Raw genomic sequence first — 26,369 nt, 5'->3', positions numbered from 1 at the left:
TAACAAGCCCTGGCTGGAATCTTCTAGGGTGGTTGCACCACTGTAGAGAATTAGATCCTCAGGAAATACTGGTCTTTGTTGTGATAGTCAATGGGAGGCTCCCCCAAGGGACTGAAATGGCTGAGAGGTCTAGTCACATTTTGGGTCTTTCCTAGTTAGGTTTCCACTGCTGTGATAAACGCCATGACTGATACCAACTCGGGGAGACTGGGGTTTGTTCTTTACTACACTTCACCATCCATCAATGAGGAAAGCTGAGGTTCAAAGCTGGAGGCAGGAACTGAAGCAGAGACCATGGATGAGGCTGCTTACTGGCTTTGTCTCTCTGCCTTTCTACCTTCCTTGTACAACAAAACCACCTGTCCCAGGATCACATTATCCACCACAATGAGACCAGGCTCCCCTGCATGAGTTGCCAATTAAAAACATACCCTGTAGTCATGTCTGCAGGCCAATCTGGTGAAGGCAACTCTTTGAGGTTCTGTCTTCCCAGGTGTGTCTACTTAATAACTGAGGCCAATACTGCAAGGTTTTATTTATTTTTGAGAGATGATTTCTTGAAACCCAAATTGACCTCAAATTCAATATTTAACTGAGGATGACCTTGAGCTTCTGATCTTCCTGTCTCTGCCTCTCAGGTGTTAGAGTTACAGGCATGTGCCACCGAGGCTGGCTAAGAAATTTTTATTCCTCTTCCCAGATCCATATTATTCCATAATGTAGTGGATCCCATGGTGCATTTAACTGTCCTTACTTTAAACCTTTTCTTTTATTTACGTATCTATTTATTTTTGCAGTAGGGACATCATATGTGCAGGACCTTGGGAAGAACTCAAGTATAGACATGTGCCACCACCCCAGCTTGTGTGTGTGTGTGTATGTATGTAACATGTGTGGTCATGTGTGTGTACATGTACTCAACTAGTGCGTGATGTCTTTACCTCCTTCTCCCTTTTCTTCCCTCAATCAATTATTGATTTTGTTTTTTGTCATTGCTTTGACAGGGTCTTTCTGTAGTCCTGAAACTCCATATATACACTGATCTTGAACCCACAAAGATCTCTTGCTTCTGAGTTCTGGGATTAAAGGCATGTGCTGCCATATTCAAATAATCCTTGTTGTTTTGTTTTGTGGAGCCAGGATCTTACTATACAGTCCAGGCAGGCATGGAACTTGGCATGTAACTCGGGCTGGCTTTGCATTTATAATCCTTCTGTCTGTCTCCCAGCTGGTGAGATTAACGCATAGGGCATCACATGGGTTCTAGGTCCACTTGCTTATTACTCATATAACCCAGGCTAGCCTCCAACTGGGAAATGTTGAGCCAAGGTTGGCCTGAGAGTTCTGATCCTTCTCCTTCAACTTAGAAGAATCAGAAGTTCAAGGTCTAAGTAGAGTAAGGATCATGTCTAAGTGCTGGGATTAAAGCTATGTGTTGCCATGCCCAGCTTGGTACTTTTTCCTTTTATCATCATTTCATTATGTGCTTATTTATGAGTGAATATTCATGGCATGGAGCATATGTGGAAGCCAGAGGACAACCCAAGGGAGTCTGTTCTCACCCCCCACAATGGAGGTCTAGAGGACTGAACTCATCAGGCTTGGTAGCAAGCGCCTTCCCCCACTGAGCTCTTCAAAGTTTCTATATAAAGCCGGATGTGGTAGCACATGGGTGCAATCCTACCACTCAAGAGACAGTGTGTCACTATCTTGTATGGTCTAAATTTGGGGCTTTTTTATTTTATTTTATCTATCTATGTGTTTTTGCTTTTTCAAGACATGGTATCTAAGTAGTGATGGAAGCAGTTAGGACTCACTCTGTAGACCAGGCTGGCCTTGAACTCACAGAAATCTGCCTGCCTCTGCCTACCTCCCAAGTCCTTGTGCAACCACCGCCGAGTTATACAATCCAGTTTTAAAACACTTTCTTATTGAGAAGCAACTTCAGACTTTGCAAAGGTTGGAAAGAGGGGCGTGGGAGAAGCCTCGGTCAGTAAAATGCCTGCTGTGTAAGCATGAAGACTGGAGTTCAGATTCCTTCCATCATGTAAAAGCTGGGGACAGTTGGGACAGGCAGATCCCTGAAGCTCCTCCCCAGCAGCCTAGCCAGTCAATGAGCTCCAGGTTCAGTGAGAGTCCTTGTGTCAAATGTAAGCTGTGGAGAGAAGAAGAAGACACCCAAAAGATTCCTTCACTCTCATACACGCATGACCACCCGTGCACACAAACATACACACAAGCTAGGCTGCTGCCACATGTCTGAACTCAAAATACTGAGGAAATGGACACAAGAAAATCAAAACCAGCCTCATTCCATAGTGAGATCAAGGCCAGCCTTGACAACACGAAATTCCAAAAAACAAACAAACAAAAAAACCAAAAACACCTGAAAGGCAGAAAACGAAGCACTGTATATTTGGGTGTTGGTGGCACATGCCTTTAATCCCAGCACTCAGGAAGCGGAAGACCAGCCGGGTCTACAAGAACTAGTTCTAGGACTGCCACCAAAGCTACACAGAAACCTTCTCTCAACATACCAAGATGAAGATGAAGAAGAAGAAGAAGGAGGAGGAGGAGGAGGAGGAGGAGGAGGAGGAGGAGGAGGAGGAGACAAAGACGATGAAGAAGAAGAAGAAGCTCTGTATGTACATTTACATTTCCCTAAACATTTACATTTCTAATCACTTATTTTGTATTCCCTGAAACATTCAAACATACGTTATAGACATGGTTCTCCTTGACAGGAATATTGTCTGCAGAGCAGTTTATCAGCCCAATGGCCACAAAGACCGCTCTTACCCTGTAGTTTCTGCTCTGCTGGGGCTCAAACCCAGGGCTGTGGGCATGCAACACAAGCATTCTGCTGTGGAATTCCACCTCCGGCTTTTGTTTTGGGACGGGCTCTTAGGCTGCCATTGAATTTGTGATCCTCCTGCTTGGGCTCCACAGAGCTGGGATTATAGGTATTTATAACTGGCTAGTGCTTTCCTGTTGCTCTGAGAGTCCAAGGGATCATCAGGAAAGGCATGAAAAGGTCTTTCTTCGTAGACCTCCTCTCCAAATCACAGAGATCCACCTGCCTCTGCCTCTCGAGTGCTGGGATTAAAGACATGCATCACCCCTACCCGGCTCTTTCTTTTATGTGGAGACAGAAAAATCTCATAAATCCTAGACTTGTTGAGCTTGCTAATTAGCCAAGGATAACGTCCAATAAATCTCTCTCCCTCCACTACTCCAGTACAAGGACTAGAGCGCACACCATCTCACTTGGCAAAAATTTCTCTCTTTTCAATTTACAGGCAGTAACAGCCATCTTTATTTATTTATTTATTTATTTATTTTGGAGACTATGTAGACCTCGCACTCAAGAGAGCTATCTGACACTGCCTCCTGAATGCTGGGAATAAATGGATGCACCCCTATGTCCAGCCTTCCTTTCGGATTTTTTTTTTGAGACTTAATTTTGTAGCAAAGGGTGACTTGGAACTAAAGATTACCCTGGGGCCTGTGGATTAGCTCAGTGGGCATGGTAGTTTGAAAGCGAAATGTCTTCTATAAATTCATGAATGTAAGTGCTCGGTCTCCAATTGGTGGTGAGGTTTCGGGAGATTATGGAACTTGTGGCACAGGAGCCTCTTAGGGGAAGTATGTCACTGTGGGTGGGCTTAGAGAACTTAAAGCCTTGCCCTCTTTACTTACAGATAACTCTCCCTCTCTGCTTCCTGTGTGTTAGAGATGTGATTTCTCAGACAACAGGCCCTGTATCCAAACAACCAAAAGCTAGATCATTTAACAATGTCATTTTATTTCCAACATAGAAACATATATTGCCATGATTGGGGAAGAAGCAGGGGTTAGCTCCAGTAGAATCGATCAAGGTGGCCTTCTTTTCTCCCTAGTGCAGGGTCTTGGCTTCTGAGAGGCGTCTAGTCCTGTGCTGCAGAGAGGTGAGACATCCAGGTGACCCACAGTGCTAACAAAGCTGGGATCACCTTGTCAGCCCACCAACTCAATTCTACCCAGCAGTAATAACATACCCCAGCGCTTGGCTTGCTGGGCTCTGCAAACCATCTAGCATCCAGAGAGGACCACCCAGTGTTCTCAGCAGCAGCGTCCTGTCTCGTTCTCCTAGGTCTGGCCAGCAGGATGCTCCTGCAGAGGAGGTCAGATCTTCTACCTGCTTCTTCAACTAACTTTGTACTTCTTCCTCTTTTCCCTTCACCTTGTTTGTTTTTTTTATAGACCGACTTCTGTGGGTAGCCCAGGATTCCTGGGACAGCAAGTTCTGCAGTTGTAGATCAAGCTGACGTCACAGAGATCTGCCTGCCTCTGCCTCCCAACTGCTGGGACTAAAGGTCCACAGCGCCCCAGGCTGACCTTGTGTCTCCTTACACTATTTTGACTTAAGTGTGTGCAGATGCACTCACACACTATATGCTTACACTGTGTACGTGTGCAGCGGTGTCCGTAGACACACACACTTGCAAGCTCAAGGTATGTGTGTGTAGCACAGGTGTTCGGTGTCAGATGTCACTTTCGAGTGCCAGGCACATTGTGTTTTAACACAGGCTTTCTCAAGGCCACTGACGTGGAAATGCATCTGCCTCAAAGGTGGCACACACCCACAATCCTGGCATTCAGGAGTCAGAAGCTGGCACATCTCTGTGAGTTCAAGGCCAGCCTGGTCTAGAGAGGAAGGGCCAAACAGAAAAACCCTGTCTCCAAAACAAAAAAATCACAACAACAGAACAAAAACGGAGATTCACCTGTCTCCATCTCCAGGTGCCGGGGTGGCCAGCTTCAGCAAGCCTGCCGGTCCTTTTCCTTGGATTCTGCACATGAACACATACCAAACAAGGTAACTAGACAGCGTACAGACAGACAGTCATTGTCAGGCTTCTTGTGCTTCTGAATCTCACCCAGGGAGTCGATTTCACACTCTTGCTTAGTGCCAATCGTTTCTCTTTATAGATAGCGGGGCCAGGAAGAAGCAGCAATGTAGTTTACGAAATTTCTTCAGGGACAACCCCTGGACAGAACATCTATGACAGCTATTTTGTTCTTTTATTAGGATACTGTAGAAATGGAATGAAGTAAAGAAGGATAGAATCACGTCAGATGGGTACAGAGCAGTGGAAGCTTCCCCCGACCCCACCTCTGAGCACACCCAGTCACCCCAATTTGTGGCAGGAATTGAAGCAGGGACCCCAGCAAACCAGGCTCACTAACACGGAACTGGTACAGAAGTGCCACAAGGGGGCAGCACAACATCAGAGTTTCTGATGTGTGGCAGGGCCAGCAGCCTTCCTGCCTTTCTCATTGGCACAGGTGGGGATCTCCATGTTCCCCAAACCTTCCTGTCAGTGCCTCCCACAGGGCCAGCAGGGAGTACTTACCCAACAGATCCTCAGTGCTGTGCACAAGGATGAACTCAATTGGCTCAGGACAATTCCAGATGTGAGTCACAGGAAATAGCCCTGCACATCTGGATGCCAAATTTCTTCTCTCTGTCAGAAAGATCTTTTGATTCACAAGGAATACGTGGTTGGAATGGGCTGCTATGTCACTGTTTTCTCAGATTGGGGCATTAAGATTTGGGGGTAGGTGCTGTTGGTTTTTCAAAAAGAGTGGCATTCCTTCTAGACGGGCCTCCAACTTTCTGTGTTGGAAGAAGGCCTTGACTCTCTGATCCTCTTGTGTCTTCCCCCCAATACCGGGATTCACGGCATGCTCCACCTGGTTTCATTTTATGCTAAAGAAGCCAGGCCCAGAGCCAGTGTGTATGCTAGGCACAGTGAGCATTAGTCCTTTGTTCACTTTCTGTGTTTTAGACAGAGAGCCACCAAAGCCTAGCCTACTGTTCCTCATGGAGGCCAGGCTGGCCTTGAATTTATGGCTAGTCACTAGACTAAACCTCTAGAGTCCTGGGATTATAGGCATACACCTTCACCCTAGCTCTATCATCTAGTTTTAAGACAAATCCACAAACTCCCTAGAACTGTCTAAATGTGAGGGATAGGAGATTGCCCCAAGGGGTGAGGTGACTAAACCTTCAAGCAGTGGGGGTGAGGCTCCATCTTCCTAGTTTAATCAGCCTGAGGTCGGGACATGGGCTGGTTAGGGCTGGTGACTTCCATTTTGTTTCACGCAGGTGCATAGGGAGTTAGTTGCGGGCGACTCGAGGGCTTCTGGTCAGAACATACCTTCAACGCTGCCTGGATACACAGGGGAGAGTCTGGGGACTCTGAGATGATACATGACTGGGACAGCCTGCTCTTCCTCCCCCACAAAGAACACAGCTCACTAGCTTCAGAAGAAGAGTGGCGTCCAGCTACACCCCTTGTGTGTGCAACTTCTAAAGACTCTCCGTCAGAAAAACAGGTCATCTAGAAAGGCTAAAAGAGAGACAGAGAGAGAGAGAGAGAGGGAGAGAGAGAGAGAGAGAGAGAGAGAGAGAGAGAGAGAGAGAGAGAGAAAGAGAGGGGAGAGAGAAATCAGGGTCAATGTGTAAGATCTTCAGTTCCATCAGGAGGTATTTCTCAGCTACAGAGAGAAATACCTAGTCTGAGGCTAGCCTGCCTGAGTTCTAGGTGTGACTCAGTTAGGGTAACTCTTCCTCACCAAGCAGAAACATGGGTTTGGTTTTCAGAACCAAAAAACCAGGCTTGGTGTGGAATTCCTGTAATCCCTACATTTGTACGCAGAGGCAAAAGGATTAAAATATGAAGGATATCCATCCCTACATAGATGATTTAAAAAGTAAAACTTCTAAAATACACTGAGACAAGTTACATACCTATACCACCTACACTCAGTTGGCTGAGGGCAGGAGGATCGACGGTCCTTGGCAGCCGGGACTACATACAGTAAACCGGAGTCCAAACAAGAGGAGAGAAAAAGAAAGGATTCTTCATTAGAAGGAACCAATAGATATGCCACTGTGGGGTTTAAGAGTCATATGCTTTCGCAAAGAAAATAGACGACCATGAGTACAAGGTACAGACAGTCAGCAGTGAGGGGGAACAGACAAGGACAGGGTTGAAGAACTCTACAATAGGCAAGTGAGTCTTCCTCCCACCTCTGTTGACGATGCCAGCAAGGTGGCTTCTCCAGCTTGAGGGCTGCCAGTAAGGACCCTGCATCACCACCTCTTGCCATCCAGTTTGCCCTTAACAGTCTTAGAGCCAGAGAGGGGCACATGCCACCCATTGCGGCTGAGGAAAGAAAGGGAGAAAGCAGAGGCTGGCTAGATCCTTTGCAAAGCGGGAGGCCGGGGCTAGAAGCAGCTTTTCTAGGCTAGGGTGCTAAACACTGAGTTTGGTCTCAACTAACTTCTGTTGTGTGGGGCTTGGGTGAGGCCTAGAACTCCTGATCAGCATGCATCACCTCCCAGGTACTGAAAACAGACACGTGCCACCGTTCCTGGCTTGCTTGCTTCGTTTTTTAATATTTGCTTTTCAAAACAGGGCTTCTCTGTGTAGCCCTGGCTGTCCTGGAACGCACTCTGTAGACCAGGCTGGGAGTGAACTCGGAGATCCACCCGCCCTTGCCTCCCATGTGCTGCACCATCACGACCTGGCTTTACCCGGCTCCTGACTGTTTCTTGAGACAGACCCTCTGTGTGTGATGCTAGCTTGGTATTCCCTATCTCATGCTGGCCGCGAAGCCTACCATTTCCATGCCTCAGTCTCCTGAGTGCTGACATTAAATCTAATCCCCATCGTTAATGGCTAAGTAATGTTTAAGGCAGGCGAGCGAGGGACGAGGCTCAGATATGGAGTTTGTGCCTAGTATGAATGGGCCCTGGATTTCATCACCAGCATTGTATAATATTGGGCTCGGTAGCTGCCATTGGGAGGTAGAAGCAGAAAGATCCGAGTTTAACTGCTGCATAGGATGGTAAGATTCTCCAAAACAAAGCCAGGCAGTGGTGGCTGTGCTCGCCTTCAGTGCTAGCACTCGGGAGGCAGGTGATTTCAGGGCCAGCCTGGTCTAAAAGAGCTAGTTCCAGGACAGCAGGACAGACTCCAAAGCTACAGAGAAACCCTGTCATGAAAAAGAAACAAACAAACAAACAAATTAAAAATGATTCTCCAAAACAAAAGAACATGTGACACCCACTTGTAGTTCCAGACTCAAGAAACTGAGGCTAGACGATGCTGGGACTTAAGAAACCAGCCTGGGTTGGACAGAATGTGGCTGATTCCCCGAGTTATTAGAAATGCTGTCTACAGTTCTAGGTTCACAGTGTGGGGTGGGTTCAGTTTCCAGTGTGTGTGTGGGGGGGGGATACTCCCAGTGGGTGGGGTGAGAGTGACCACTCACCACTGTGGGGCAAAGTCTGGAGGGGCTCGGATAAGCCACACTTCTGTATCTTGAAACCGCAGCGCTCCAAGGAGAAACGAGGGGGATCCGAGTCTGGAGATATCGCCATAAAATTTGGGGGGGCAGGAGAACAGAGTGACACCAGAGGCCGGGGTATCCGCCATCACAACGACCTGCGCTGAATGCTGGGACACATTCTTGAATATAGAAGATACCCAGGATGGTTCTAATGAGGAAGACAGCTGGAGAGATGGACCACCACACCAGTCGCACAGTCTTCTCTGGGTCTCTTGCTGTCACAGTTTGGCAAGGTCTAGACAGAAAAAACACGAGATGAGATTTTACCAATGTGACTGTGGCATGGATGAGGCAGCTTCCCGGAAGCACACCCCACCCACCTCCAAAAGAAGTGGAAAAGCCTGCTCACCTTTAAAAGGCTGGGAAAAACAGAAGCCTTCTTAAAGAATTTCACTGGCCAGTGCAGATTCAGGCAGACTCAGGCAAGTTGGAGGCAGGAGGCACAGCAGGATGCTGACCCCTCATTAAGTTTTCAGGTTTAACTCTGACACCTACCAGTCCCTCAGGGTGTGGCACATGGTGTTAAGTGCAGGAGCTAGTTGTCACTGATGAGAATGGTGGCCTTGAAGGAACAAGCAGGCAGAGGCAGGAGGTGAGTAGCTGGAAGGCAGAATTGGTGGAGAGGGGGACTCTGCTGCCCTGGGGTCACTCACTCCCCAGCTCAGATTTTCCCAAGCTTTGGGTCTGAGGACTCAAGCAATGGAACCTGCTGGAATTACTTGTGGGGATTCCTGCTAAAGGTTCTTGCGGGAGCCTACCCTCTAGAGGAGTCGGTCCTACAGGGCTGCTTGCAGGACACATTCTCAACCTGGCAACCCAACTTAGGCCAGGCTGACTAGGAATACTCTCCTTGGGGGAGAGAAGTCTCACCCTATGGAGAAGACCGTGTTCTCTGCCAAGAAATGGGGCAAAGGTCAGTCACTACCCAGAGCACCACTTCTGATGTTCCCGCAGGCATGGGGAGAGGGCAAGGCACTATTGTTCCACAAGACAGCCTAGGGCACCTTTGCACCTCAGTCCTCCACACTGAGCTAGACCCTGTGGGAAGCCTACCCTTCCTGCCTGGGATTTTACCTGGAGAGATAGATGTTCTCTGGAGTGGACAGCTCTTCCTCTGCAGGAGGGGCCTGTGGCCAGATGGTGTCCTGGGCATCTGGCATGGGTCCCCAGAGTGGCTGTCTGAATCTCATCCAGACCGATCCCCAACCCGTGGCTCAGAAGCCATGGAGCTGGGGCTCGACCTCTTCGGGGCTTCAGAGAGAAAGGCACAGGAAGGAGACTCTTAGTGACTTCAAAACACACAAGACTTAGTGCACTGCCCAGCAGCGCCCAAGTACCCGACATGTTCCTCCAAGGAATCTTTGCCTCCTTTGGCCTTGCCCCCACCTCTCCCTGCTTGGCTCAGCATCTCTGCTGTCCCCCTGTTGCTCAACAAGCCTGAGGTCACACTTCAGGGGACACCTGGTCTTTCTGAAGGGACAGATTGTTATGCTCACAGTGTGCCATAGTGGACACAGGCATCATTTATCACAAAGGACAGGAGGAAAAGTACAAATCAGATGAAGTGAGAAAGGTGCTCACCTGGTTCTGTGGGTGCCTCTAGGATCCCCTGACTGTGGAGCCTGGTTCTCACGGGAGGCATGGTTACTCTCTGCAGGAGGCAGGCAGCAACATAGGTGTCGGAAGCCATTGACAAGGGTTTTCTTGACCCTCTTCCAGCGGTGACGCCTCTGGTTTTGGGAGGAAGCTGGCCCGGCATCCTGGGGCTGACCATGGCTGATGGCCTCTTCCTGTCTGGTGGTCAGCAGTGTGTCCCCAAGGGAGGAGCCTTTGGGGGTTACACGCAGAGTCGTCCCCAGCGAGCTGCAGAGTTTCTCTGCATCATTTGCAGCCTCATTGTGGTCTGCCCCATGAGGGTGGTACAGAGAGCAGGATGTCTGGGCCCTCGCCGTCAGGCTGCCACACAACCCGATCTTCGATGGAGAGAAACTCTTGCTGCTGTCCGGGCTGCTGCTAATGAGGGAATCAGCCACAGGACAGCGCAGGTGGGATAGGTGGGCAAGGCCTGGCTCCATGGGTGTTGTGGGTTTCACCTGGTGATGGCAGCAGTCTCCCCCGGGTGCCTGGTGTTGCAGACTCAGGTATGTGGCCATCGCCTGATCAAATTTTTGGACTTCTAGACACTCAATTATTTCTTCACCTGCCATGGTGCCGACAATGCTAGGGCTCAGGGTGCCTGGGAGACTCTGGATGGATGCCCGTGCCTGGCTGTTCCTGATCATGGGGCGCGTCAGGATTTGACTGATGGTGGGCCTCCTGTTGGGGCCGATCATGAAGATTTCCACGATTACGTTGAAAATATCAAGTGGGACATGATGAGGAACGCTGAAGTTTGCAGCCAAAATTTGCTGCTTCAACCCCATAGAAGAGCTCGCTTGGAACGGAAGGTGCCTGGCCACCATGTAGTAGAGGAGCACGCCTAAGTTCCAAACATCGCTGGCATAGCCATCGTATGGCTCCACTCCGAACAGTTCCGGGGCACAGTAGGCCAGAGTGCCGCAGAAAGTCTTTAGTTTTGTCCCAGGGACAACTCTGACTGCCAGGCCAAAATCACAGAGCTTGGCATTTCCAGAGGCGTCGATCAAGATGTTATTTGCCTTAATGTCCCTGTGGACGATACAGTTGTCGTGGCAGTACTTCACTGCCTGTACTACCTGTCCAAACAGCCTTCGAGCCTCGCACTCCTGTAAGCCTCCCGGTTTGCGAATCTGACGCAAGAGGTCCCCTTTGGAGGCGTAATCCATTATGAGATACGTCATGTCCCGTGTCTGCACCTCCCGAAGGAACCTGATTATATGCGGATGAACGAGGGATCTCATTATATCAACCTCATTGTGGTTCGGGGCGCAGTCCCCATTCACATTTGCCAGAATCTTCACAGCCACGTAGCTGACAGTGGGCACGTGAAAGGCCAGTTTGATTGATAGATACTGCTAAATGTCTCCTTGTCACAGTAGAGGGTCTCTCTGACCTCCTCCATGGCCAGGTTCTCGCTGAAACACAACGGGAACTTTAAACAAACAGTTTAAATCACACCAATGAGAATGTTTATCACTATGAATTCCTACATTCCAAAGAGAAAAAGAGTCACAGATATTTCAGGCAACCTAACCAGCTACGTAGTGCTCAGGAAGGGAAGGAAGTACCTTCCAAAGCAGTGGACAGCAGAACATAACACAGGTCAGGTTGGCCGGATTCACCCAGAAACTGAGAGAAGAAAACAAAGGGTCGCAGAAGCTACGAGCCACTGATTGGGAAGGAGAATCATCCTCTTACTTGAGCTGAACACTCATTGAGAGACAAGATACTAATAAAATCATATGCATGAGAAGTTGAGGAGACAACAGACACCCTGAAAACAGAGAGTGTCTAGGTGGGGAGATGGCTCAGGAGGTCAGAAGGTTTACTATTCTGGCAGAGGACCTGTGTTTGGTTCTCAGGACCCAGGCCAAGCGGATCAAGTGACTCCAGTTTAGGAGATCCTACACTTCTGCCCTCTGAGGGCATCCAAACACATGCGTGGACGATCTCAAGGGCAAACACAGACACACACACACACACACATATACACACACACACATATGTATACACACAAACACACACTTGAGGTCACCTAAATGTACACTCACATGTACTATATATAATTTTAAAGAGTGATATAAGTCTCTTTGATTAATTTTCTTTCTATGACCTGGAAAGACATAAGACGGCAACAGATCCCCTAGGTGCGGCACTTCAAGAAGTTATGTTGTCATGGGATTGCTGTGAGGCAGACCTGGTCTTCTGCGAGAAGAGTCCATGTTCCTAACTACTGGGCTATTTCTCCAGGCTAACCCATCTCCCAAAGAAATCTGTTTTTGAAAACCCTGAGAGTCCTTCTCATGGACTGGAAAATGTGGATGGAATTGAGAAACTTCTTGATATAAATTCAAGTAAGAAGACATGATGAAGAACAAGATTGAAATATTTATGAGGAAGGAAACTGCATAGGAAAGCCCAGGAGCAGGCAAACCTACTGATGAATCCTCCCAATCTCTTGAAAACAAATGTCAGTGTTCCTCAATACTCCATAAAATAGAAAGGTCCTTAGTAGTTCCAAACTCATTCATGCCCAAACCAGGAAAACACAATGAAGAATAATAGAGGCTATTTCCATGATGAACATAGATGTAAAGTCCTTAATAATACTACTTAATACTTTTCACCAAATTCACATAAGTCAGGCCATACTTCACGGTTAAAATATGCTCCCAAGGATCCTTGCAAGGATAGCTCTACGCATTTAGCCTGACAACACAACACTGAAACAGAATTAAGGGCAAGAGTGCCACAGTCATACAGAAGGACGGCCACAGAGAAGGATGAAACTGTGGGGCTCTCAAGAACATGGTTGTCACCAGAGAAGATCGCTCTACATGGGAAAAGCCAGTCCTTCAAATGTGTCACTTTTCTTCTCTCATATGTGGAACTTGGGAGCAGGAGGAGGTCCTCAACATAAGAGGAGGCTCCTAGGAATGTGGAGGAGGTCGTGTGAGAAGAAAGCATAGCAGCGTGGGTTAATCACATGATCAAGTGCTCAGAATGCATTAGAGATGTTCCTGCGATTGCCAGGACTAAATTGTTCCTATGATGTTCCTGCGATTGCCAGGACTAAATTGTTCCTATGATATGGTACGCCATAACAAGGAAAGGCTTGAAATGAGAAAAGAGAAAGGAACCAAAGAACACATAACAAAAGTAAATGAAGAAGTAAAACTAAAGAAAGAGGTTCTGGAGAGATGAGTTAGTGTTTAACAGCACCTCCTGCTTTTTCAGAGACCCCTGGTTCGAGGCCCAACACACATGGTGCTCACAATCAATTGTTATTCGAGTTCTAGCTAATCTGTCTTCTTCTTGTGACCTCCACAGGTGCGAGGCTCTTGGTACACACAAAGAAAGAAAACAATATACTCATACACATAAAATAATAATATGAAAAGTTATGCCCCAAGATGCACAACTTAAATATAAAAACTACCGGGCTGCGGTGGCACATGCCCTTAATCCCAACACTCAGAAGGCAAAGCAGGTAATCTTTTAGCTTGAGGCCAGCCATATCTACAGACTGAGTTCCAGGAAGGCCATACACAGAGTTATTCTGTTACACAGAGAATTTCTGTCTTGAATTCTCCTCCCATACACTCACACAATAACCAGAGTAAAAAAAAACATGAAAAAGTAAGCTCATAAATCAAGCCAGCAAATGAATAAATACACAGACAACAAAAAAACAACAACAACAACAATCAAAGGCAACAAAGCTGGAGGGAAACTTACTATGTTGGAGTCCAGCAGCTCTTGAAAGTCCAAATAGTCTCTTTCACCAGCACAGAGCTCCAACCACTTTCCACCTCACGAACCCGCTTGCACTGTAAGGAGAGGAGGCAACCTCAGCCAGTGATGTGATGGCACAGGCGCTGGCATTGTGAGGTCATAGCAAGAAAAGGACAAATGGTGGCTTTTCACAGCTCACGGGTTTTCTTCCCCTTCTGTCACCAAGTACAGAACGACTGAGTGAAAAAATAAGAACATGAAGGGACTTGAGAGGGGTGGGCAGGAAGCAATGAGATCAGGAGAATGTGGCTTTTCCCATCTCTCCTCTCGAAGAGGCCGCTTCTGCCTTGCTCCATTCTCCCTACTACTCCTCTTCCCTTTTCTGTTTCTGTCTCTCTCTGCCTCTCTGCTCCTCTCCTCTTTCCCCTTCCCTCCATATCCACTAAATAAATATCCAACCTCACTCTGCAAGGCGTACCTATCCATCTGTCTCAACAAACTGAAATGAAGGGAAGAAAAGAAAAGACAAACAAAAAAACTCAGGGAGTGGAGTGGGCAACAAGTTGACAAGAATTAGCCAAGGAAGAACAAACCAGCCAGCAATATAGGAAGAGAGGGATGCACAGGATTGTGTAGGGAGGCACTTAGCTATTCGGGGTCTTTTTAGTTTGGGATGAGTGAAAAGATGCTTTTCTTGCTGGGTCTCTGTCCAAATAGGAAAGTAGATTCGTTGCTTCTTGGCTTCTCTGAGCTAGCAGGTTAGCACCCCAACATCTGACTCCCAAGGTTTTTTTTTTTTTTGCATATTTTTCGAGACAGGGTTTTTCCGTAGCTTTTGGTTCCTGTCCTAGAACTAGCTGTTGTAGACCAGGCTGCCTGAAACTCACAGAGATCCACCTACCTCTGCCTCCCAAGTGCTGGGATTAAAGAGTGCGCCACCACCGCCCGGCTCTGACTCCCAAGACTTTATTGGTAAATAGAAGAAAAGGGCTTAGTTAAAACTTACATTTGGTGATTGTGGCCAAGCTGGTAACAGCGGGACCAGAAATCCCGCTAGGCCTCAGCCTATGTGGTGAGGTGTTGATTGTCAGGCCCTGGGGAGAAGATAGTAATTAAAATCAGGTAGATTCAGGTTAGGCCATTAAACTGACAGAAAAACATGAAAAGTCTCATAAAGGTGAGCACTTGGCTTTTTTTTTATTGGTTTGTCAGGACAGGTTCTCTGTTTAACAATCATGGCTGTCCCTGAACTAGCTCTGTAGACCAGGCTGGCCTCAAAGTCACAGAGGTTCAGCTGCCTCTGCCTACCGATTGCTGGGATTAAAGGCATGCACCGCTGTGGCCCGGCACATGGCAATTATTAAAGCTAGGAAAGTTGAGGCAGGAGGACCAGCAGTTCAGGTCATCTTTGGCTACACAGTGCTCTTGAGGCCAGCCTGTAGTACAGGAGACACTCTCTCACCAAACAAAAAAGCAAAAGCAAACAGAAGGGAAACGAATGCATTTGTCTTGTACATGATTGAGGATCCCAGTGCTTCAAAAGTAACCTTGGCTGTGAGACACAGGGCACGGACTGATAGAGATATGAATAATTTGCATTTTTGTGGATTTTAAGGTCAATTTTGTTATATGTATATGTATTTCTAATCTTGATTAAGGTATTGTGATTGTGTAGTTCATTTAAAAATGTAATGTATATATGTTGTTAATGGATAATCATCAATAATAGTCAAATTTGTAGTCATGTTAGTTAGATTTCCTAGATATATAGAGATACATTTCAATTAGATAGACATTCTTCATATCTTTCAAAGAGTGCAGAATATGGCATTTGATGTTTTAATAACTTAGGGCTTTTCATGACAATGAGACACATCTGCTCCTGGCAGCACCAATCTACTTCAAGAGGAAGATGGGCATCGAAGAGACTCCTCATGGAGTTTGATAGCCATTTCGGCAAGAAACTGCTCTTGCCTGGACTGTTGCATAAACTGGACTGGCCACAAAGAACCCGCAGAAAGAGGACTGCTGAACTTGCCTAAAGGTGATATGATCTTTCAGGGTTCCTGATTCATGAAAGAGTCTGTGAGACATTCTGCAGGACACAACAGATTGTGACTAAACTGCCTTTGAAATTTCCTGCTTCATGGAAATGGCACTGGATACTATGGGCCTGTAGGCCGAAGATGGATGCCCCAATGGTACAGAGGAACTTTGGGTGACTGTCCAGGCAGCGAGATGTCTCTGTGATTTCTAGAGTTTTGTAAGTTGTTTACTTCTCATTTACTTAGGTAATATTATATCCTTCTGGAGTCTTTGATGGAGTTGAAGAATAGATAGATAGTTATAGTTTTCCTCAGTTATGATAAAGGATAAAATAGATATCGTAACTGTAATTCTTGCTTGATAACAGTTTTGTTATATGTAATCTTACTATGTTAAAGTGAAAGCCTTTCTTTTTTGTTTAAACAGAAAAAGCGGAAATGATGGGGGAGAGTCTTCTGTTTTGTGTTAATTTCATTGGTTAAATAAAGAGACTGCCTTGGCCCTTTAATAGAACAGGAAATTACGTAGGCGGAGTAAACAGAACAGAATGCTGGGAGCTAGAAGCTGAGTCAAGTAGTCACCATGATTCTCCCACTCCAGACAGACGCAGGTTAAGATCTTTCCTGGTAAGGCACTTTTGGTGTTACACAGATTGTTAGAAATGGGTTAGATCAATATGTAAGAGCTAGCCAATAAGAGGCTGGAACTAATGGGCCAGTCAGTGTTTAAAAGAATACAGTTTCTGTGTAATTATTTCAGGCACAGCTAGCCGGGTGGCAGGAAGCGGCCCGCCGCTCCTCATCACAATGGACACAAGTGTGTCATGAGTGTGACATCAACACCTGAGGTGGGAGGGTGGCACTCAGCCTTTTTGTGTTCTTGAAGCTATGCTGCCTTCACCTCACCTAAGTAATCAACAGATTTACCCTTTAAATGGACCTCACAGGACCCACGCAGAACCAGCTATGGGGCATAAGCCAAAGAAACTGGATGGAAGTTTACGAAAGTTCAAGCAGGACGTTCCTTCTCTGTCAATAGAACGTTCACACCCCTAGGGCATCGTATGTACAAACATTACACACTTAGTTACTGGCTAGCAACTCTCTGTGAGGTCCAAGGCCAGCCTGGTCTACAAACCAAGTTCCATAACAGCCAGAGCCACACTGAGAGGATCCCTGTCTGGAAAAAATAAAGAAAAGATGAGATGAAAGAGTTTTCCTCTAGCCCAGGCTTGTGATAATCAAATAAAGGCAGTCCTTATCAACAAAATGTCGCCCTGTTTTTTCCAAAAGGACAGGTATTTGGGGTGGGTCTCTGGAGTGCTGGGCAGAACATCCCAGCACTAGGTAGTTTTGTTCTAGACCGTGTTCCTTGAGGTCTCTGGCCAGCAGAACTGATCCTTTGCTTCCAAATGATTATTGCCCCCACACCGTGCCTGATAACACACGAGCTTTAGTACTGCAATCACCCTGCCCCCTGATAGAAAATGAAAACGTCCCACATAAGGCCAGTTTCAGGCACACAGAAGGATAGAAGATGGTGGAGGGACCTGGTGTGCTATGTCCCACCAAGGGAAGTTCCTCTCTTCCTCAAAGAACAGGTTCTTTCAGACTTTCACTTTTTCTGTTCTTGAATCCCCTGTTCCATCATTAGCATCACAAATGGGATCTAACTCTTACCTCTGGCCCTCTCCAGCCCTGACATTGAACTGACAGAAAGATCCTAAGATAACCAATTTTAAGGAGGTTTTCTGCTAGAGCACAGGCAGACATCCATCTGTGCCCTTCCTTAGGACACCATCCAGTGTGCCTTTCAGTCCTCAGGACAAAAGTCCACATGACTTGGCCTGGACTCAAAAGTACCTGACTGAGTTATTAAGTGAGAACACCAAGGGACTTGAAAAGGGTGGGCAGGAGGCAGTGAGATCAGGGGAATGTGGTCAAAGCTTTCCATGTGCGTGTAGATCAATGTCGCTGTGAGAATACTCATGTTGTAGAGTCAATGTAAACAGATGTTTTAAAATGGTGAACGAAGGAATGAGCCCAGAGAAAATATTAAAACTAAAGGTTAAAATAGAGTAAACATCTAATTGATGCAGATAATAAAAATTGCCCCAAATTATACCCCAGACCGAGGAAGAAAGAAAGGAAGATATGGTTATTTTCAATCCTGGAAACACAAACCTCTAAACCCCAAATCTGTGACCTTTGAAGGAAACTCACTGTGTTCAGATTCAACAGCTCATGAATATCCACCAAGTGGGACCAGCTCACTTCTATCTAAATCACTCTTTCAACTGAAAATCAGCCTCTCAACTGTAAGGAGAGGAGGCAGCCTCAGCCAGAGCAGTTAAGAAACAGGGTTCTGTCATTGTGAGGTCAGAGCAAGAAATGGACCAATGATGGCTTAGCTTAGATCACTGGTTTTCTTCACATTCTGTCCCTAAGTACAGGAAGGCTGCCCTGGTCAGTTGGCACGTAGGGGCCTGGGGAGGCTGGTTACACCCAGTTAGCATTCACTATATCTCCCTTTTTTTTGATCATTTCTGTTCTTTCATTCTTTTGTTCTTTTGGGGACCTGACACCCAGCTCCCAATTAAATTATACACAGTAGCTTCTTCTTACTTACAATGCCTAGCCTTAGCTTGGCTTGTTCCTTTCCAGTTTTTCTTATCTTTGAATTATTTTGTCCACCTTTCCCTCTGGCTCTGGGCTTTTTAGTTTTTTGTTTTTTTTTTAAAGCACTCTGTGTATCTTTCTTTGATTATTACTCAGTGTCTGGATAACTGGATAGCTTACCCTAGCATCCTGCTCTCCTTGTTCTCTTGCTCTTTCTCTGTTCCTTCCTCTACGATTTCTCCTTCCATTTATACTCTCTGTGTGACTGACCAACCTATCCTTTCTCCTGCCTTACGTTTGGCCATTAAAATCTTCATTAGCCTACCAGGTGTTTTAGACAGGCAAAGCATCACAGCTTCACAGAGTTAAACAAGTGCAACCTAAACAGAAGTCACACACCTTAAATTAATATTCTACAACACCCCATGTCCTACCGTTTACTTCTGGGTTTATTTACCGTTTTTCCCCAACTTTGAAACATGGCCACATGCTAGAGATCAGAGTTCAAACACAGGATCCTTCTTGGGTATTACACATCCAAACCCTAATAGAAACCACTTTAATAATCACAGTAGGTGGAATCGTGTGAATTATAACAGGCTCTGGATGTTGTCCTTCAACGGGTATGGACACTGTATACTTGTTTTCTCTTCCTGTGAAGAAACATCATGACCAAAAACAACTGGAGGAAGGAAGTTTTACTTCACTTTCACTTTCCTATCAGAAGCTACCATGAGTGGAAGTCAGGGCAGGAAGTCAAGACCAGAACCTCGAGGCAGGAACCAAAGCAGGTACCATGGAGTAAAGCCACTTACTGACTTGCTCTCCTTTCCTCTCTAAGACAGCTTATTTTATAGATACACCCATTACCTCCAACCCAGGGACATCAGACACTGATTGAAATTCCCCATAGACTTACCTATTAGATAGTTAAGTTCCTTCTTCCTCAGATTACTCCAGCGTGTGTCAAGTTGACATTTCCAACTGGCACACACTGACACCCATCTATTAGTGGATGGGGAGCATGGTCCACTTCTCACAGACCCTAACATACTGTCACGACTTTTGGCTCATGGAACCCATCACATCCATCCTCAAAGCAATCAATTCCTTTTGCAGTAGACTCAGATTGATCAGGGTAACATGGTAGCCTCTGACTGACTGTGGGATGCTGTGGCAATGCTTTGTTTCCCAGGACACTCCAGGGCAAGTGACTAACTTCTACGGGGCTGAGAAGAATAGACTGTGTCACATTTTCTCCATAAATTCCTCATTCAATTTCCCACCAGACAGAAAACTAGGACCGCAGCAGGCAGTGGGTTGCTATGTTCAAAGTGATCAGAGGAAAAAATCCATCAGTGGTCCCAGAATTCACACCCCTGAAAGGGGAGGCACATGTGGTTTCTTCAATGAAACCTGATGTTCTGGGCCAATATTTTAGGGAAAGTAGAGGGGGAAATCCTCCCAAAATAAACCAAATAACCACCAAAATAGTTGAGAATGCAAATGAAAAATTTAGAGCAGACCTCGGAGCTAGGGCAACTCCCAAGTAACTTTTCTGAGTGTTTTTAGACTCCTTTAGCTCTCGTGGCTACTTTGATGATTTAAATTTTGTTTTGTGTCTCTGTCTATGTGGATTCTAAACCCTGGTACAGTTGGTGCTGTCTTAGTTCCAGGTCTTTATGATCTCATGCCTCAGAAATACCAGCCATTGCCACCTGCATTAAGCCATCTGCTACTGCTAAGGCTCTCATTGTTGTCACCGTCTGACCTCCAGTCCCTCACTGCCACACACCACCTTCTCCAAATGTCTCCACTGCTTGTTTGTCCTGCAGTCGAACCCAAGACCAAACCACAAGATCAGCTATCCACTCCCAGCTCTACTTTTTTCAATCATTTATCGTTTTTAGTGAGATATAATTTTCTCCCCTCCCCTCCCATCATCCCCCTCCCCTCTACCCTCTCCTATGACCCCCATGCTCACAGTTTACTCAGGAGTTGTCTTTTCCTACTTACCATGTCCATTAGATCCCTGTGTGTCACTCTTAGGGTCCTCTTTGTTGTCCAGGTTCTCTGGTTTGTGAATGATTGGCTGGGTTTTCTTTGCTTTATGTCCACTCATGAGGGAGTGCTTATGATATTTGTCTTTCTGGGTCTGGGTTACCTCCTTCAATATGATGCTTTCTACATCCATCCATTTGCCTGCAAATTTCAAGATGTCATTTTTTTTTTTTGCTGTGTAGTACTCCATTGTGTAAATGTCCCACATTTTCCTTATCCATTCATCAGTCAAGGGGCATTTAGGTTTTTTCCAGGTTCTGACTATGACAAATAATACTGTTATGAACATAGTTGAGCACATGCCCTTGTGGTATGATTGATCATCCTTTGAAGATATATATATCCAAAAGTGGTATTGCTTGGTCTTGAGGAAGGTTGTTTCCTAATTTTTGGAGAAATTGCCATACTGATGCCCAAAGTGGCTGTATCAGCTTTCATTCCTACCAGCAATGCAGGAGTGTACCATTTACCCCACCATATATCCTCTGCAGAAAATGCTGTCATTGGTGTTTTGATCTTGGCCATTCTGACAGGTGTAAGATATTAGCTCAGAGTTATTTTCATTTGCATTTCTCGGAAGGCTAAGGATGGTGAGCATTTCCTTAAGTGTCTTGCAGCCATTTTAGATTCATCTGTTGAGATTTCTCTGTTTAGGTCTGCATCACATTTTTTACTGGAATATTTGTTCATTTGATGACCAATTTCTTGAGTTCTCTGTATATTTTGGAGAACAGCCCTCTGTCTGATGTGGGGGGGGGGTGGTGAAGATCGTTTCCAAATCTGTAGCTTGCCATTTTGTCTTGTTGACCATGCATGTTCTCTGCTTTACAGAAGCTTCTCAGTTTCAGGAGGTCCCGTTTATTAATGTTGCTCTCGATGTTTGTGCTACTGAGGTTCTATTTAGGAAGTGGTCTCCTGTGTCAATCTGTTCAAGTGTATTTCCCACTTTCTCTTCCATGAGGTTCAGTGTGGTTGGTGTCATGTTGAGATCTTTGATCCTTCTGGATTTGAGCTTTGTGCATGGCGATAGTATGGACCTATTTCATTCCTCGACATATTGATATTCAGTTATGCCAGCACCACTTGTTGAATATGCTTTCTTTTTTCCATTTTATATTTTTACTTCTTTGTCAAATATCAGGTGTTTGTAGGTGTGTGGATTGATATCCATTCTTTGATTCAGTTCCATTGGTCCTCCTGTGTGTTCTTATGCCAATACCAGGCGGTTTCAGTATTGTAGCTCTGTAGTAGAGTTTGAGTCAGGGATTGTGAGGCCTTCAGAAGTTCCTTTATTGTACAGGATTCTTTTGGTTATCCTGGACTTTTTGCTTTTCCATATGAGGTTGAGTGTTGTTCTTTTGAGGTCTGTGAAGAATTTTGCTGGGATTTTGATAGACATGGCTTTGAATCTGTAGATTGGTTTTGGTAAGATTGCCATTTTTACTACGTAAATTTAGCCTACCCAAGAGCATGGGACATCTTTCCATCTTCTAGTGTCTTCTTTAAATTCTTTCTTCAAAGATTTAAAGTTCTTGACTCACTGGCTGCTGCTCAACCTGGAGGCGGAGGCCAAAGAGGAAACTTTGTGGACCGCCTATCGATGAGCACCTGAACAGGAGCTGCTGTCCTTGGAACCAGAAGAGATCCGGAAGCACCTGAAACTTACTGAGTGCCAGTTCCGTAACCGCTGCCATGATACTGACCCGGGGTCTTCCGGGAGACTTGACCAACCAGGAAGTAGGCTATTGTGATCTTCTGAGCGACTATGAACTCAAGGACAGTTGGTGGACAAATACAAAGGGACAGCTTTCGTGACCCTGCTGGAAGGGGAGCAGGGTGAAGCTGCCATCAAGGCTTCCACCAGAGCCGGCTTCGAGAGCCGGAGCTGTCAGTTCAGCTGCAGCCTACAGATGCTCTGTTGTGTGTGGCCAAGCTGCCGCCCAGCCTGACCCAGGCAGTGTGAGGAGCTGATGTGGCCCTTTGGCAGCCTGGAGCGCTGCTTCGTAGTGTACAGAGAGCGCACAGGCCACTCTAAGGGCTATGGCTTTGCAGAGTACATGAAGAAAGGCTCGGCTGCTAGGGCAAGGCTGATTTACAGAGCAAACCACTGGGGCCCCCAAACACTGTATGTGTATTGCACAGATGCTGGGCCGCTGTCTCCTGCCTTGTTGCACTCCCGGTGCCTCTGTGTGGACCATCTGCCACCTGGCTTCAATGACGTGGATGCCCTGCACCAGGCACTGTCCGCGGTCGATATACCCACCTTCTTTCACCTGCCATGTGGCCAGGGTGGGCAGCTGAGGGGCTTTGCAGTACTGGAGTATGAGACAGCAGAGATGGCAAAGGCTGCAGAACAGAGGGCAGGTAGCCTGGCCCTGGGTGGCAGTCACCTTCGTGTGTCCTTCTTTGCTCTAGGTTCTACTGGCCGCAGCATGCTGACAGCACTCATTGCTGCCCAGGCCATGGCTCCCAATCGAGGCAAGGGACTCCCGCCTGAGCCAAACGTCCTGCAGCTGTTGGACAATCTGGGCCCATCTACCTCCCTCCAACTGCTGCTCAATCCTCTGCTGCATGAAGTGCCAGTGGCCAGCAGGGCCTTTTGGGTGTGCCCACTCCATGCTACGGCTCAGCGGACCTACCCTGTCCACTGCCCTGCTCCAGTTAGCCCTGCACACCCAGAGTCAGAAGAAACCTGAGATCCTGGGAGACTCCCCTCTGGGTACCTCCAGGCAGGTGCCCAACCTGTCAATTCCCTCCTTGGGAGGTGTCTTCAGATGGTGATGCTGGCTCTGGGACTGAAACCTGCTGAGGGAAGCCACAATCCCTTACTACCACCACTGCTGGGCCCTTCTGGGGAGACCGGGAGCCCATGAGTCTGCATTCCCCAGCATCCCAGCTCACTCCACACCCAACCCTTGTGGGGCTCTGAGGCCCCAGTCTTTGTTAGAGGCCTCCTGAAGGACAATGTGCCCCTGCCAACCACCCCTGGGTTGTCACTGTTGGAGGAGCCCCCAAAGGACTACCGCATCTCCTTGAACCCGTACCTGAATCTACATAGCCTGCTTTCATCCAGCAACTTGGAAGGCAAGGAGACCCGGGGCTGGTGAGCATTGTTTAATTTCCATGTGTTTGTGGGCTCTGGAATTAGCATTGCTGTTGAATTCTAATTTTAAGCCATGGAGATCTGATAAGATGCATGGGGTGTTTCAAATTTTTTGTATCTGTTGAGGTTTGCTTTGTTACCCAGTATGTGCTCAATTTTTGAGAAGGTTCCATGAGGTGCTGAGAAGAAGGTATTTTCTTTTCTGTTTGGATGCAATGTTCTATCGATGTCTGTTGAGTCCATTTGAGTTATCACATCTGCTAGAGCCACTCACAGCTCTAGATCTGCTCTGGAAGGTGACCTTTGACTCTTGTCAGTGCTTTGACCCTGCTTATCTCTCAGGGGTGATGTGAACAGCCTTCTGGGATGGATGGCTGGGACCAAGCCTGCTTTGGTCTCAAGGTAGAGTGGCCTCACAGCAAAACCTGCCTTCAGTCAGGACCAGAAGGGGTTAATCTTAACAAGCCCTGGCTGGAATCTTCTAGGGTGGTTGCACCACTGTAGAGAATTAGATCCTCAGGAAATACTGGTCTTTGTTGTGATAGTCAATGGGAGGCTCCCCCAAGGGACTGAAATGGCTGAGAGGTCTAGTCACATTTTTGTTCTTTCCTAGTTAGGTTTCCACTGCTGTGATAAACGCCATGACTGATACCAACTCGGGGAGACTGGGGTTTGTTCTTTACTACACTTCACCATCCATCAATGAGGAAAGCTGAGGTTCAAAGCTGGAGGCAGGAACTGAAGCAGAGACCATGGATGAGGCTGCTTACTGGCTTTGTCTCTCTGCCTTTCTACCTTCCTTGTACAACAGAACCACCTGTCCCAGGATCACATTATCCACCACAATGAGACCAGGCTCCCCTGCATGAGTTGCCAATTAAGAACACACCCTGTAGTCATGTCTGCAGGCCAATCTGGTGAAGGCAACTCTTTGAGGTTCTGTCTTCCCAGGTGTGTCTACTTAATAACTGAGGCCAATACTGCAAGGTTTTATTTATTTTTGAGAGATGATTTCTTGAAACCCAAATTGACCTCAAATTCAATATTTAACTGAGGATGACCTTGAGCTTCTGATCTTCCTGTCTCTGCCTCTCAGGTGTTAGAGTTACAGGCATGTGCCACCGAGGCTGGCTAAGAAATTTTTATTCCTCTTCCCAGATCCATATTATTCCATAATGTAGTGGATCCCATGGTGCATTTAACTGTCCTTACTTTAAACCTTTTCTTTTATTTACGTATCTATTTGTTTTTGCAGTAGGGACATCATATGTGCAGGACCTTGGGAAGAACTCAAGTATAGACATGTGCCACCACCCCAGCTTGTGTGTGTGTGTATGTATGTATGTAACATGTGTGGTCATGTGTGTGTACATGTACTCAACTAGTGCGTGATGTCTTTACCTCCTTCTCCCTTTTCTTCCCTCAATCAATTATTGATTTTGTTTTTTGTCATTGCTTTGACAGGGTCTTTCTGTAGTCCTGAAACTCCATATATACACTGATCTTGAACCCACAAAGATCTCTTGCTTCTGAGTTCTGGGATTAAAGGCATGTGCTGCCATATTCAAATAATCCTTGTTGTTTTGTTTTGTGGAGCCAGGATCTTACTATACAGTCCAGGCAGGCATGGAACTTGGTATGTAACTCGGGCTGGCTTTGCATTTATAATCCTTCTGTCTGCCTCCCAGCTGGTGAGATTAAGGCATAGGGCATCACATGGGTTCTAGGTCCACTTGCTTATTACTCATATAACCCAGGCTAGCCTCCAACTGGGAAATGTTGAGCCAAGGTTGGCCTGAGAGTTCTGATCCTTCTCCTTCAAATTAGAAGAATCAGAAGTTCAAGGTCTAAGTAGAGTAAGGATCATGTCTAAGTGCTGGGATTAAAGCTATGTGTTGCCATGCCCAGCTTGGTACTTTTTCTTTTTATCATCATTTCATTATGTGCTTATTTATGAGTGAAGATTCATGGCATGGAGCATATGTGGAAGCCAGAGGACAACCCAAGGGAGTCTGTTCTCACCCCCCACAATGGAGGTCTAGAGGACTGAACTCATCAGGCTTGGTAGCAAGCGCCTTCCCCCACTGAGCTCTTCAAAGTTTCTATATAAAGCCGGATGTGGTAGCACATGGGTGCAATCCTACCACTCAAGAGACAGTGTGTCACTATCTTGTATGGTCTAAATTTGGGGCTTTTTTATTTTATTTTATCTATCTATGTGTTTTTGCTTTTTCAAGACATGGTATCTAAGTAGTGATGGAAGCAGTTAGGACTCACTCTGTAGACCAGGCTTGCCTTGAACTCACAGAAATCTGCCTGCCTCTGCCTACCTCCCAAGTCCTTGTGCAACCACCGCCGAGTTATACAATCCAGTTTTAAAACACTTTCTTATTGAGAAGCAACTTCAGACTTTGCAAAGGTTGGAAAGAGGGGCGTGGGAGAAGCCTCGGTCAGTAAAATGCCTGCTGTGTAAGCATGAAGACTGGAGTTCAGATTCCTTCCATCATGTAAAAGCTGGGGACAGTTGGGACAGGCAGATCCCTGAAGCTCCTCCCCAGCAGCCTAGCCAGTCAATGAGCTCCAGGTTCAGTGAGAGTCCTTGTGTCAAATGTAAGCTGTGGAGAGAAGAAGAAGACACCCAAAAGATTCCTTCACTCTCATACACGCATGACCACCCGTGCACACAAACATACACACAAGCTAGGCTGCTGCCACATGTCTGAACTCAAAATACTGAGGAAATGGACACAAGAAAATCAAAACCA

At 46.5% G+C, this 26,369-nt stretch overlaps 1 protein-coding gene and 1 pseudogene across 1 annotated transcript; one reads left to right on the top strand and one right to left on the bottom strand.

The window, feature by feature from the left end:
* Nucleotides 1–3,785: 3,785 nt before the first annotated feature.
* LOC142844763 (sperm motility kinase-like) lies at nucleotides 3,786–11,333 on the bottom strand. The gene is made up of 11 exons (XM_075963565.1): nucleotides 9,985–11,333; nucleotides 9,478–9,654; nucleotides 8,753–8,965; nucleotides 8,326–8,638; nucleotides 7,079–8,046; nucleotides 6,797–6,857; nucleotides 6,204–6,395; nucleotides 5,397–5,507; nucleotides 4,920–5,075; nucleotides 4,767–4,832; nucleotides 3,786–3,937 (listed from the first exon to the last, which is right to left on the bottom strand). Exons 1-2 carry the CDS (start codon nucleotides 11,280–11,282, stop codon nucleotides 9,618–9,620), a joined length of 1,335 nt encoding a protein of 444 aa, XP_075819680.1. The 5' UTR covers nucleotides 11,283–11,333; the 3' UTR covers nucleotides 3,786–3,937; nucleotides 4,767–4,832; nucleotides 4,920–5,075; nucleotides 5,397–5,507; nucleotides 6,204–6,395; nucleotides 6,797–6,857; nucleotides 7,079–8,046; nucleotides 8,326–8,638; nucleotides 8,753–8,965; nucleotides 9,478–9,617.
* Nucleotides 11,334–19,940: 8,607 nt separating this feature from the next.
* LOC142844124 (ribonucleoprotein PTB-binding 1 pseudogene) lies at nucleotides 19,941–23,608 on the top strand (annotated as a pseudogene).
* The last annotated feature ends 2,761 nt before the right edge of the window (nucleotides 23,609–26,369 follow it).

This window comes from Microtus pennsylvanicus, chromosome 2, assembly GCF_037038515.1.
Source record: "Microtus pennsylvanicus isolate mMicPen1 chromosome 2, mMicPen1.hap1, whole genome shotgun sequence".
In the NCBI taxonomy this organism is placed as follows: Eukaryota; Metazoa; Chordata; class Mammalia; order Rodentia; family Cricetidae; genus Microtus; species Microtus pennsylvanicus.
This window is presented reverse-complemented; position numbering and strand designations above follow the sequence as displayed.

Bases quoted from the DNA above. Each gene is read 5' to 3' on its own strand.
- LOC142844763 (XM_075963565.1), bottom strand. From the start codon at position 11,282: ATGAGATCCCTCGTTCATCCGCATATAATCAGGTTCCTTCGGGAGGTG. The intron at 9,655-9,984 runs GTGAGCACCTTT...TTCTCTCTGAAG, and splicing joins AGAGGCACCCACAGAACCAG to CCCCGAAGAGGTCGAGCCCC.